A 14,183-nucleotide genomic window follows, 5' to 3' on the forward strand; every position below is an offset into this window, starting at 1 on the left:
AAGCCAAAGATTGGGGTGCCTGGGTGGATCAGTGGGTTAAAGCCTCTGCCTTCGGCTCAGGTCATGATCCCAGGGTTCTGGGATGGAGCCCCGCGTGGGCTCTCTGCTCAGCAGGGAGCCTGCTTCCTCCTCTCTCTCTCTCTGCCTGCCTCTCTGCCTACTTGTGATCTGTCAAATAAATAAATAAAATCTTAAAAAAAAAAAAAGCCAAAGATTCTCAAATTCTGTTAGAAGTCCATATCTAACTATATACTATGCTTTTTACAAAATTCTTACCTAAAACAAAATAACAGAAAAAGAAAGCAAGAATGGATGTTGAATGTTTTCAAATGGCTTTTATTTATTTTTTTTATTTTTTTATAAATTTATTTATTTATTTATTTGACAGAGAGAGAGATCACAAGTAGGCAGAGAGGCGGGCAGAGAGAGAGGAAGGGAAGCAGGCTTCCTGCTGAGCAGCGAGCCCGATGCGGGACTCGATCCCAGGACCCCGAGATCATGACCTGAGCCGAAGGCAGCGGCCTAACCCACTGAGCCACCCAGGCACCCTCAAATGGCTTTTAAATATCCATTGAGATGATTATAGGTTATTGTTTTTCTTCTTCAACCTATAGTCTACTATTTTTACTTTGGGAAATGAATGAATTAAGGCGTTCTTTGTGGCATAACATTGAACCAATTCTTTTTTTTTTTTTTTTCCTCAAGTAATTTCCACACCCAGTGTGGGGCTTAAACTCACAACCATGAGATCAAGAGCCCTATACTCTACCAAGCCAGCCAAGTGCCCCAACAATGGACCAATTCTTACAAATGTTACAAGCATGTTTGGAAAGAATATATATTCTCTGTAGTGGTCAAGCTGCCTGTGCATCTGTTATATTAAGCTTTTGTGTTATTTAAATCCTCCTCTGTATCTTTACCTCTTTTATCAAAATAGGATTAGAAGGAAATAACATTCGGGGGTGCCGGGGTGGTTCAGTCGGGTAAGTGTCTGCCTTCAACTCAGGTCATGAACCCAAGGTCCTGGGACTGAGTCCCACATCAGCTCCCTGCTCAGTGAGGAGTCTGCTCTCCCTCTCCCTTTGTTGCTGCCCCAGCTTGTGCTCTCTCCCCCATCTCTCTCAAGTAAAATAAATAAAAAATCTTTTTAAAAAGTTAATTATTTTTAAAGAATCCCATTATGATTCACCTATCTATTTTTACATTACATTTGACTGTAAAAAGATAAATGAGGTCAAAGATTTTCAATATATTACAGGGAAAAAAAAGGTTTTCTTAAAGATTTTATTTATTTATTTGACAGAGAGCGAGAGAGCACAAGCAAGGCAGATGCTTAACTATCTGAGCCACCCAAGCACCCCTACAGAAAAATTATTTATGCAAAATGGGATATGGAAAAATTCAATTGTACTCCTTGCTTTTCATTTTGCCAGAATAATTTTCCTTCAATATAAAAAACAGTTTTGATGCTTTGGAAGTAAAGTTACACATTTTTGGGGGCGCCTGGGTGGCTCAGTGGGTTAGGCCTCTACCTTCGGCTCAGGTCGCGATCTCGGGGTCCTGGGATTGAGCCCCGCATCGGGCTCTCTGCTCGCCAGGGAGCCTGCTTCCTCCTCTCTCTCTGCCTGCCTCTCTGCCTACTTGCGACTTCTGTCTGTCAGATAAATAAATAAAATCTTAAAAAAAAAAAAGTTACACATTTTTTAAAAGAAGCTAAAGTAGAAGTTTTATTCAATAGCACATTTTCATCATCTTTGTGAAAATTCATGTTTAAAAAAGCAAAATTTGGGATGTCTGGGTGGCTCAGTTGGTTAAGCATCTGCCTTTGGCTAAAGTCATGATCTCACGGTCCTGGGATCAAGTCCTACATTGGGCTCCTTGCTCAGTGGGGAGTCTGCTCCTCCCCTCCTGCTCCCTCTGCTTGTGCTCTCTATCTAACAAATAAATAAAATCTTAAAAAATAAAATAAAATAAAAATTAAAAAGCAGGGGAGCCTGGGTGGCTCAGTGGGTTAAAAGCCTCTGCCTTCGGCTGGGGTCAAGATCCCAGGGTCCTGGGATCGAGTCCCACGTCGGGCTCTCTGCTCAGAGGAGAGCCTGCTTCCTCCTCTCCCTCTGTCTGCTTCTCTGCCTGCTTGTGATCTCTGTCTGTCAAATAAATTAAAAAAAAAAAAAAAGGAAATCTTACAAATTATGCATGCTTATGCATGCATATAAAAAGACATCTAGAATAAAATGCCAAAAACATTTAAAAAGAAAAAATTAAAACACCTATATATAAATTTTTTTTGGCTTATATATTTTAAAGATACATGAGACTCCATATTATACTATACCAACAGTTCATCGTTTCACTCCAGGAATTCCATTTCAAATTTTGCATGCCTTGTAGGGCAACACTGTAACCCATAGCATGTAGTCCTGTAGAGCGTGAAATCTAATGTGAATATGTAATCTAATGACTACAAATCAGGAAACAAAACAACATAAACCAGCATGGGGAGGAGATTAAAGGAATAAAACAATTCTGCTCAGACATTCATATGTTGGGTTATGGTAAACACCCTGAGACACTAATATAATTCATCTCCTTTTTATCCTTAATTTGGACAATAAAAGAAAACAATTTCCTTCCTTTCCACTTTTATACACTGTCTCAATCAGTTCAAAGGTCTGATTCTACGTCTGAGCAGCACACTGAGCTCACTGCAGGACACAGAAAAGGCAGCAATTTTTTTCCTTTCCATTATAAGTATACTTACTTAGTATTAAAAATATAGACAAGCAAATGAGTTAAGGTTAATATATAACAAATATTCATTACATTTTTTGAGAAAAGTTACATTTTAAAAACACCATTGGAAAAATAATTGATTTTTTAAAAATTGAAGATAGCTGACACAATGTCACATTAGTTTAGGTGTACAACATAGTGACTTGACAACTCTATACATTATAGAAAAAATAGCTGACTCTTATTCACTCTGTAGAACATCTTCCTTACACAGTGATGTTGCATAGGTCATGCAGAGCACACATCATTTGAAGCATGAACCTAATAAAGCAATGGAGTGCTATGAGTTAGTTGCCTTGACATAATTTCTTTCTTGGCCTCTGTCCACATTAATTTTTTTTCTTTTAAATCTTTTCCCCCGGGGGCGCCTGGGTGGCTCAGTGGGTTAAAGCCTCTGCCTTCAGCTCAGGTCATGATCTCAGGGTCCTGGGATTGAGCCAAGAGTTGGGCTCTCTGCTCAGCAGGGAGCCTGCTTCCCTCTCACTCTCTGCCTGCCTCTCAGCCTACTTGTGATCTCTGTCTGTCAAATAAATAAATAAAATCTTAAAAAAAAAAAAATCTTGGGACGCCTGGGTGGCTTAGTTAGTTAAGCAGCTGCCTTCAGCTCGGGTCATGATTCCAGCGTCCTGGGATGGAGTCCCACATCGGGCTCCTTGCTCGGCAGGGAGCCTGCTTCTCCCTCTGCCTCTGCCTGCCTCTCTGTCTGCCTATAGCTCGCTCACTCTCTCTCCCTCTGTCTCTGACAAATAAATAAATAAAATCTAAAAAAAAAAAAAACTTTACCCCTCTAATTGAAAAAGGAATATATGTTCAACATGTGTTAATATTATCTGAGGGGGAAGAATTATCTTGAATTTCACCATTGAAAATTAACCACTTAACATTTGTCTTTCCAACCTGTTGTCTAAGAACATTTATTTACATAAAATGCAGTATAATTAAACCATTGTATACGTTTTCAGTTATCTAATACATCATGAACATTTTTCCTAGTCAATAATACTCTTTTTTTTTTAAGTAAGCTCTATGCCCAATGAGAAGATTGAACTCACTAACCCAAAATCAGGAGTCACATGCTCATGGCACCTGGCTGGCTCAGCCTGTACAGCATACCACTCTTAATTTTGGGGTTGTGAGTTCTACCCCACGTTGGGCATAGGGATTACCTTAAAAAAATTTTTTTGAGAGAGTTGCCTTCTCTACTGATTAAGCCAGCCAGGCACCCCAGTTGGTATTATTTTCAGTTTCTGTGTGATTGGAAAAAAGGATATATGGATATATTTATTCATTTAAATTATACTTATTATTTATGGATATATTTATTCATTTAAATTATACTTATTATTTAACATAGCCAATTCCCTACTATTGAACAGTTTTGGTTGGTTTTTTGGTTTTTTTACGAATACAAATAATGATTTGATCCTTATATATACATCTTTGAGCACACTTCTGATTAGCTCCTTACAATAACCTCCTAGAACTAGAATTGCACACTCAAAGAATATGTACCTTTTTAAGATTTTTTTTTTTAAGATTTTATTTATTTGGCAGAGAGAGAGACAGCAAGAGAGGGAACACAAGCAGGGGGAGTGGGAGAAGGAGAAGCAGCCCTCCACCTGAGCAGGGAGCCCAGTGAGGCGGGCTTGATCCCAAGACCCTGGGATCATGACCTGAGGTAAAGGCAGATGCTTCATGACTGAACCACCCAGGTGCCCCTCTTTTTAACATTTTTGATGCATATTACCAAAATCCCCTCCAAAAAGGTTATAAAAATTTCTTACTCCTACAAATGACATATTATTAGAGTATCCATGTTAATTAAGTGGCTGATATTTATGTTTGCAAGGAACAAACAAGGACTTGATATTCTTTAACAATGTAAGTTCATCCATATATATGCAAATTGCACAGAATTCTCGTTACACTAAGATTTCTAGAAGGCTTGTTCAACTAGGTGTTTAAAGGAATAGGGTGCCTGGCTGGCTCAGTCAGTAGCACTTGCAACTTTTGATCTCAGGGTCAATAAGAGCCCCACGTTGGGTGTAAAGGTGTAAAGATTACATTAAAAATTAAAAATAGGGGCACCTAGGTGGCTGAGTCAGTTAAGCAGCCTGCTCTGATTTCAGCTCAGGTCATGATCTCAGGGTCATGGGATCAAGCTCTGTGTCAGGCTCCATGCTCAGTGGAGAGGATTCTCTCTCCCTCTGCCTCTCCCTGCTAACGCACAGGTGTGCTCTCTCTCTCAAATAAATACAGAAATCTAAATAAATCTTTCAATAAATAAAAAAATAAACCTTATCTCCATCACTTATTAGATATTTTTTAAAAATCAGCCTGAGGGGGCGCCTGGGTGGCTCTGTGGGTTAAGCCGCTGCCTTCGGCTCAGGTCATGATCCCAGGGTCCTGGGATCGAGTCCCGCATCGGGCTCGCTGCTCAGCAGGAAGCCTGCTTCCCTTCCTCTCTCTCTGCTTGCCTCTCTGCCTACTTGTGATCTCTCTCTGTCAAATAAATAAATAAATAAATCTTTAAAAAAAAAAAAATCAGCCTGAGGGGCGCCTGGGTGGCTCAGTGGATTAAAGCCTCTGCCTTCCGCTCAGGTAATGATCCCAGGATCCTGGAATGAAGTCCCACATCCAGCTCCCTGCTTAGCTGGGAGCCTGCTTCTCCGCCTGCCTGCTCTGCCTGCCGCTTCCCCTGCTTGTGTTCCCTCTTTCTCTCTGACAAATAAATAAATAAAATCTTTAAAAAAAAAAAATCAGGGGCACCTGGGTGGCTCAGTGGGTTAAGCCTCTGCCTTCGGCTCGGGTCATTATCTCAGGGTTCTGGGATCGAGTCCCACATGGGGCTTTCTGCTTAGCAGGGAGCCTGCTTCCCCCTCTCTCTGCCTGCCTCTCTGCCTACTTGTGATCTCTCTCTCTCTCTGTCAAATAAATAAATAAAATCTTAAAAAAAAAAAATCAGGCTGAGCTCCTATGTGTCTGGAAAGCACGACTCTAATTCCAATAAACAAATAGTACTTACTTCAATGATTCTAAGATTTTGGTTTAGAGAATATCAGTACCCTAAAATGATAATATATTTAATCACTATTACAAATGAAAAGGTTAAAGTAGATAACAGATAAATCTCTTGCAAAATTTGTTCACAAACTTAAACTCTCTTTTGCATCCTCTTTCTACTCTAATTCGCAACGGGAAACAAAGCCAGCAGATGGATAATGTTTTCATTCACTTTTATCTTTAATATCCATTAACTCACCTAAATGTTTATAATGGTGATTGTGAGCTTGTAATAAAACCTTTACTCGATCCAAAGGAGCAACCGTTGTTTTGGCACAGCATCCAGCAATACCTACAAAATTTTTAAACAGTCAGCATGAAATTGCATACCGTTTCTTTCCACGTGGAAATCATTATTTATTCAGCCAGAACACCTTCTGATTTCTAATTTGGTCTCTAATTTGGCCCCCATTCCCTGTAACTTAATAACTGAGTATGTCAGACTTAAAAATAAATTTGAAGAGTGTAAATCTTCCCCCTAATACCTGATGACCACTAGGAATCTTGCTAAATGTAGTTATGGAGACAGACACTTGAAGGTATTTACCCAGCCATGAGGCTCTGTTTCAAGTAACCTCCTCTTCTGGATGACTCTTTCATTGAAACAACCAACTTTTGGGGCTCCTGGGTGGCTCAGTTGGTTAAAGCCTCTGCCTTCGGCTCAGGTCATGATCTCAGGGTCCTGGGATTGCGTCCCACATCGGCCTGTCTGCTCAGCAGGGAGCCTGCTCCCCCCCCACCCTCTGCCTGCCTCTCTGCCTACTTGTGATCTCTGTCTGTCAAATAAATAAATAAAATCTTTAAAAAAAAAAAAAAAACAACTTTTACCCATAAAATTCAGCATACCCATTTTTATTCAGCAATTACGTATTTGGTCCCTATCACATGCCACTGTACAGACATACGGATGACAGTAATGTGTGTACATGAGCTTTCTTTAGTACAAGTCAGAATCCAGGGCAGCCCTACTAGCTTGGCATGCTTCTAAGACAATAATATATGAAGACTCTTTCCTATAGACTGTGTCCTCCCAAATTCATATGTTGAAAACTAATTCCCAAAGTGATGGCATTTAGAGGTGAGGCTTTTAGGAATTGATGAGGTCAGCAGGGTGGAGCCCTCACCAACAAGGTTAATGCCCTATATAAAAGCCCAGAGAGGGCGCCTGGGTGGCTCAGTGGGTTAAAGCCTCTGCCTTCGGCTCAGGTCATGGTCCCAGGGTCCTAGGATCGAGGTCCACATCGGGCTCTCTGCTCAGCGGGGAGCCTGCTTCCTCCTCTCTCTCTGACTGCCTCTCTGCCTACTTGTGATCTCTCTCTCTGTCAAATAAATAAATAAAATCTTTAAAAAATAAAAAAATAATAAAAAAAAATAAAAGCCCAGAGAAATCCTTGGCTCCTCCACCATGTGAAAACACTGAGAGAAGGTGCTGTCTGTGAGGAAGCAGGTCCTCACCAGACACCAAATCTGCTGACACCATGATCTGGCTTTTCCAGATTCCAGAACTATAAGAAATAAGTGTGTGGAGCTTCCAGGTTGATAAAAAGGAAGTAAGAAAAGAAAGACGGAAGGAAAGAAGTTGCTTCTAAAATATCCAGATTATGGGGGCGCCTGGGTGGCTCAGTGGGTTAAGCCGCTGCCTTCGGCTCAGGTCATGATCTCAGGGTCCTGGGATCGAGCCCCGCATCGGGCTCTCTGCTCAGCGGGGAGCCTGCTTCCTCCTCTCTCTCTACCTGCCTCTCTGCCTGCTTGTGATCTCTCTCTGTCAAATAAATAAATAAAATCTTTAAAAAAAAATTAAAAAATAAAAAAAATAAAATATCCAGATTATGATATTTTTGTTATAGTAGCCCAAAACGACCAAGATAATTTTGTAAAGTACCTTACATGTTATAAGCCTTTGATAAAATAGGCTGTTATAGCCTGGGTGGCTCAGTGGGTTAAGCCTCTGCCTTCAGGTCAGGTGATGATCTCAGGGTCCTGGGATAGAGCTCTACATCCGGCTCCCTGCTTGGCAGGGAGCTTGCTTCCCCCTCTCTTTCTGCCTACTTATGATCTCTCTCTCTCTCTCTGTGTCAAATAAATAAATAAAATCTTTAAAAAAAAAAACAGGCTGTTACACTATAAAAAGATGAATAAAGTCTCTGGTGTCTTTTTATGATTACATTAAGCTCTTCACTATTGCATATTTGATCCAGAAGTACAAAAGAACTGGGATTTTAGGGTGCCAGGGTGGCTCAGTGGGTTAAAGCCTCTGCCTTCAGCTCGGGTCATGATCCCAGGGTCCTGGGATGGAGCCCCGTGTCGGGTTCTCTGCTCAGCAGGGAGCCTGCTTCCTCCTCTCTCTCTGCCTGCCTCTCTGCCTACTTGTGATCTCTGTCAAATAAATAAATAAAATCTTAAAAAAAAACAAAAACTGGGATTTTGTGGGTCGCCTTTATTACTATATTGCCAGAGACCCAGTACAGGGCCTGGCACATAACACACACTCAATAAATGTGTATTAAATAAATAAATGTGAGGGTACCTGGGTGGCTCAATCAGTTAAACATCTGCCTTTGGCTCAGATCATGATCCTGAGGTCCTGGGATAAAGCCCCACTTCCAGCTCCCTGCTCTACTGGGAGTCTGCTCCTCCCTCTCCCTCTCCCCCAGCTTGATCTCTTTCTCATTTTGAAACAAATAAAATTGGGACACCTGGCTGGCTCAGTGGGTTAAGCCTCTGCCTTTGGCTCAGGTCATGATCTCAGGGTCCTGAGATGGAGCCCCACATCGGGCTCTCTGCTCAGCAGGGAGCCTGCTTCCCCCTCTCTCTCTGCCTGCCTATCTGCCTACTTGTGATCTCTCTCTCTGTCAAATAAATAAATAAAATCTTTAAAAAAATAAATGAATGTACAATAACAAAAAAAATGAATGTATGTACAATAACAAAAAAAATGAATGTAGAGTTTTACTTTACAAACTTTTTATTTTTTTTAATATTTTATTTATTTGGGAGAGAGTGAGCGAAAGAAAGAGAGAGAGCACACGAGCAGGGGGCAGAGGGAGAGGGATAAGTAGACTCCCCTGCTGAGCAGGGAGCCTGATGTGGGGCTCAATCCTCAGACCTTGACTGATTGACCGACCTAGGAGCCCCTACAAACTTTTTAAAATGTAGGACAAAATCACTCAAAGTCCACACACATTTATTTAATAGCCTACCATGTAACTAATGATAATTAAAATCCATATTCTGAGATATCCAAAAATAAAATGCTTATTCATATTCAAGTATTAAATCCACATGTAAGTTTCTAAACCAAGCTTCCTTTATCTGAACTAAAGCAAATCATAGTCATGGCTACCCAAAATTGAGGATGAACTTAAAATAATGTGCATTCGGATATATTTGGTTTCACAATATTATGTTCTTTATCTTTCCAGTCATTATGAACTAACCATATAATGAAATTATTTAGAATGTGTTCAATAAGTAGTTTCCTCTGATAGTACCTTAACTCACTTAGTCACATTACTTCATAACTCAATTGATCATTACAACAATCCATTGAGTTAGGTCATCCAGCTTTTATCTTCCTTTTGAGCAAATGAGTTTAAGATAGTGCCCAAGGCTAATCAACAATAATAGTTAACAAGTTATGAGTGTTTACCATGTACAAGGTACCAGGCTAGGAGATTTTTTTTTTAAGGTTTTATTTATTTATTTGACACAGAGAGGGAGAGCGCACGCAAAAGAAGAGGGACTCTCAGGAAGAGGAAGAGAAGAAGCAGGGAGCCCCATGTGGGGCTCGATCCCAGGACCCTGGGATCATGACCCGAGCTGAAGGCAGATGCCCAACTGACTGAGCCACCCAGGAGCCCCTAGACTAAGAGATTTAACTCAGGACACTATGCCAAGGCTTTTCCAGCTACTATCTCATTTAATCATTACAACCTTCTAAAGTAGGAAATCTTTTCCCATTTAAAGGATATGAAAACTGAGGCAGAAGGAGGCTAAGGTAACTTGCCCACAGGTATTTTTTCTTTTTCTTTCTTTTTAAAGATTTTATTTATTTGACAGACAGAGATCACAAGTAGTCAGAGAGGCAGGCAGAGAGAGAGGAGGAAGCAGGCTCCCTGCTGAGCAGAGAGCCCCATTTGGGGCTCGATCCCAGGACCCCAGGATCACGACCTGAGCCAAAGGCAGAGGCTTTAACCCACTGAGCCACACAGGTGCCCCCCAAAGGTATTTTTTCATATCACTTGGACGAGAAACTTCTTCAAAAGTATTCACACTTTCTAAAAATCTGAAGCAACACTTTACCAAGAGACACAAATGGCCAAAAAGAAAATGAAAAGATATTCACCATCAGTCATCAGGGAAATGCAAGTTAAAAACCACAATTATAGGGGCACCTGTGTGGCTCATTGGGTTAAGCCTCTGCCTTCCACCCAGGTCATGATCTCAGGGTCCTGGGATTGAGCCCCGAATCCAGCTCTCTGCTCAGCAGGGAGCCTGCTTCCACCTCTCTCTCTGCCTGCCTCTCTCTCTGTCAAATAAATAAATAAAATCTTTTTTAAAAAACACAATTATATATCTCTAAACACCTGTTTAAAGAGAAACACACACACAACTACACAAACACAGAGGACAAAAACTCTGATAACAGCAAATGTTGACAAGATAGTGGGGATACAAAATGGAACAGACACTTTAGAAAAGAGTTGGGCAGTTCCTACTTCACTCCAAATAAAAGCTGGAATCTTTACAATTGTTTGGAAAGCCCTTCATTCAGCCTCCCATGGCTTCTAACCTCCTTTTGCCATCAATACCACTTGGTTATAGCTACACAGCTTTTCTTAAGGCCTGAAATGCTCCTCTTGAGATATCAACTTGCTCAACTCCTTCACTACTTCAAGTCTGCTCAAGTGTCATTCTCTCCAAGAGACTTACCATGACTGTCCGATTTAACAGTGTACCCACGCAGACTCCGCATTTCCTTGCCCCATTCTTCTTTTTACTTCTTCTCATTGCATTCATCACCTATATAACTTACTTTCTCATTTTATTCATTCTCTTTCTCCTCTCAACTCTCCAATCAATGTAAACTCCAGGATCTTTGTTTTGTTCCCTGATACACACTGAACATATAACAGGCACAGAGCGGGCACTCATCATATTCCTTGTATAAATGCATGAATGCTGTTTTTATCAGAACAAAATAAATTCTTTTTTTTTTTTAAGATTTTATTTATTTGACAAACAGAAGTCACAAGTAGGGAGAGAGGCAGGCAAAGAGAGAGAGAGAGAGGAGGAAGCAGGCTCCCCGCTCAGCAGAGAGCTGGATGCGGGCCTCGATCCCAGGACCTCGATCTCAGAATCTGATCCCTGGGATCACGACCTGAGCTGAAGGCAGAGGCTTTAACCCACTGAGCCACCCAGGCGCCCCTAGAACAAAATAAATTCTTAACACTACTGCCCTACAGATACTCCTCCTAAAAGCTAGTATAATGTAGAATTTAAAAAATTCCCAGTCTTAACAAGTAATTAAGTATTGACAACCAATCAATTAAGAAAGGGTAGAGACTGAAAACACTTCTTTATGGAAAGGCAGAGGAAGTTTTTAAGAGACAATTATGAACTTTCTGGCCTCACAGTGACACGGATAGAAGGGCTGCACCAGCTACCTGTCATGTAGCCATAGACCAGTTTACCAGAATAACTGGAACCAGTTTTGGTTGTAGGCAATTTTGCACAATTTCCTAGTCAACTTTAAAAAGCTGTCCTCCAATATTTGTTTTCTTTAAAGCAAACGACAAAATCCAATTCTATACTGGGTCATTTATGGTTTTTATAAAAGAAAGAGGTACCCAGAAATGTTTCACTGAAACCCTGGAGTCTTTGTAAAGGATCCGGCTCTTTTCCCTACTATCCAACCCTGAAGAATGGGTCCTTGGTTCGGCCCGTCCACCTCCCCAGCCGCTCCCTGACAGCTCAAGGCCCTTCCTCCCCAGGATCCTGCTGTCACTAGTCAAGTGATTATTAGAAAGAGTACACAGGTCAGGGCAAATATCCAGCCGAGCACTGAAGCAGCCAGAGTCCAAGAATGTCACCGCGGCTGCAAGCACCGTATCTGCCCCGGATCCTGCCCTGCCACCCCACCACCACCGGGTCCTCCCGGCTAGACACCCACCTCCGGCCAGAAAGGAGCGAAGCCAGTAGAAGTCCCGACGGGCGGTGGGCCCTCCGGCTCCAGCCGCCTGCGGCATCGCGGGAGGGGGGTCGGCCGCTGCCAGGGCCGCCGCCGCCGCCGCCGCCCCCATCAGGACCAGGGCCGCGTCGGGGACTCCGGTCGCCAATTTATAAGCCACGGGCTGGGGCCATGGCCACAGCAGGCGGTGACAGAGCACCGACCGCCGCGCGGGCGGGACGGAGTAACACCCGCAGCGCGGCGCGGGCTGATGGCGTACGCCAGGGGCGGGGCCTGGGCCCGGGTCCCAAGTGGGAGTCGCCAGCGCTCGCCTCCTCCCTCAGCCGGCGTCACCCCACGACCCTACTCCCCGCCTCGCTTTTCAGGCCTCTTCTGTTCTAACAGAGTAGTAGCGTGGCCCCGGGGAAGGACCCACCAAAACCCCACCACCTCAGAAAGCTCTGCCCGGTCCACTGACTTGTAACCAACCGCCCATTGGGCTACCTTCTGAACTACCTCAGATGAATCCTTTCTAGAACCAATCTTGGGTTCCTTTCTGCTCTTTCCAGGAATCTCTGAGATTGCACCATCTCCCACCAAATCAGTTCTGCCTTCACAGAGCTGCTCGCTGAGCCTCAGTTTTCAGCCCTTCTTAACTACCTATTAAGTTTCCACTCCACCCCATCGCCTCTGTCAAAGAAATATTGCTAAAGCAGGTTGTTCTTTCTTTGGGGCCCTACAAATTACACAGATACTTGTCGGCCCTTTCTGAATCTGTGCTGTGTGCTTGGCTCAGATTTCACTGAGCTCTACTCCCCACCCCTTTCAGCCCTAAACTCTTAGAAACTCCCCAGATCCTTCTCCCTTCTCCGCTGTATTCCAAGACTCAAACTACTTAACTACTCCTTAGGAGCAGTATTCACTTACTGGGAGCCCCTCATCACTTCCAGGCTGGGCGAAATCATCCTTATTCTTTATGACCAAAGGTGTTCTGAACTTATATCCTCTCTTTCAGAAGCTATCTTTTATGATTTTCCTCCATACTTACTCCAACCCTTCTTATCACTGGCACTGGTCTCCTCTTTCTCTGTCTGTGGATATGCTTCTGCAAGGTGTTTCTAGCCACATGTAGTCACTAATGATGAGTCCAGATTTAAATTTTATTTTTCACGGCCCTTGGGTGGCTCAATCAGTTGAGTGGCTGCCCTTGGCTCAGGTCATGATCCCTGAGTCCTGGGACTGAGCCCAGCATCTGGCTCTCTGCTCAGAGGAAAGCCTGCTTCTCTCTCTCCCTCTCTCTGCCTGCTGCTCTACCTACTTGTGCTCTCTCTCTCTCTGTCAAATAAATAAATCAAATCTTTTTAAAAAAAATTTTTTATTTTTCCCCATGTTCCCAATTTCCGATATCTGCGGGAAAATACAGACCTGTATAATAGTATCATTATTTAAATTTTACATGTCTAGTATCAGGAACCAAAAGCTCCCAGAGTGGAATGACTGCACAACATTGTAAATGTAACTAATGCTTCTAAATTGTACAATTAAAAACAGTTAAAATTGTAAATTTTATTTTATTTAAAGATTTTATTTATTTATTTGATAGAGAGAAACATAGAGAGGGAACACAAGCAGGGGAAGTGGAAGAGGGAGAAGCAGGCTCCCTGTTGAGCAGGGAACTCCATGCAGGGCTCCATCTCAGGACCCAAGAATCATGACCTAAGTCGAAGGCAGACGCTTAATGATTGGCCACCCAGGCGCCCCTAAAATTGTAAATTTTAAATGAAGTACATCTGACACAATAAAAAAATACAAAGAAAAAACTAATTTTTTAATACAACAACAAAGGAGAAGTTTCTGTATTTTGGGGGTGCCTAGCTGGCTCAGTCGGTAGACTGTGCAACTCTTGATCTCAGGTTTGTGAATTAGAGTCCCACATTGGGTGTAGAGATTACTTAAAAATAAAATCTTTTTAGGGTGCCTGGGTGGCTCAGTGGGTTAAGCCGCTGCCTTCGGCTCAGGTCATGATCTCAGGGTCCTGGGATCGAGTCCCGCATCGGGCTTTCTGCTCAGTGGGGAGCCTGCTTCCCTCTCTCTCTCTGCCTGCCTCTCTGTCTACTTGTGATCTCTCTCTGTAAAATAAATAAATAAAATCTTAAAA

At 42.5% G+C, this 14,183-nt stretch overlaps 1 protein-coding gene across 1 annotated transcript in view; it reads right to left on the reverse strand.

Annotated features, from left to right (window-relative positions):
* The window catches only part of SLC25A16 (solute carrier family 25 member 16), a 49,085-nt gene extending 36,791 nt beyond the window's left edge, over window positions 1–12,294 (reverse strand). Inside the window, exons 1-2 of the mRNA XM_047702995.1 lie at window positions 12,029–12,294; window positions 6,056–6,148 (exon numbers count right to left, since the gene is read on the reverse strand). Coding sequence (XP_047558951.1) covers window positions 6,056–6,148; window positions 12,029–12,158 — 223 coding nt within the window. The 5' untranslated portion in view covers window positions 12,159–12,294. The remainder of the gene's footprint in view (window positions 1–6,055; window positions 6,149–12,028) is intronic.
* Between the last annotated feature and the right edge of the window lie 1,889 nt (window positions 12,295–14,183).

This window comes from Lutra lutra, chromosome 14 (genome assembly GCF_902655055.1).
Source record: "Lutra lutra chromosome 14, mLutLut1.2, whole genome shotgun sequence".
NCBI lineage: Eukaryota > Metazoa > Chordata > Mammalia > Carnivora > Mustelidae > Lutra > Lutra lutra.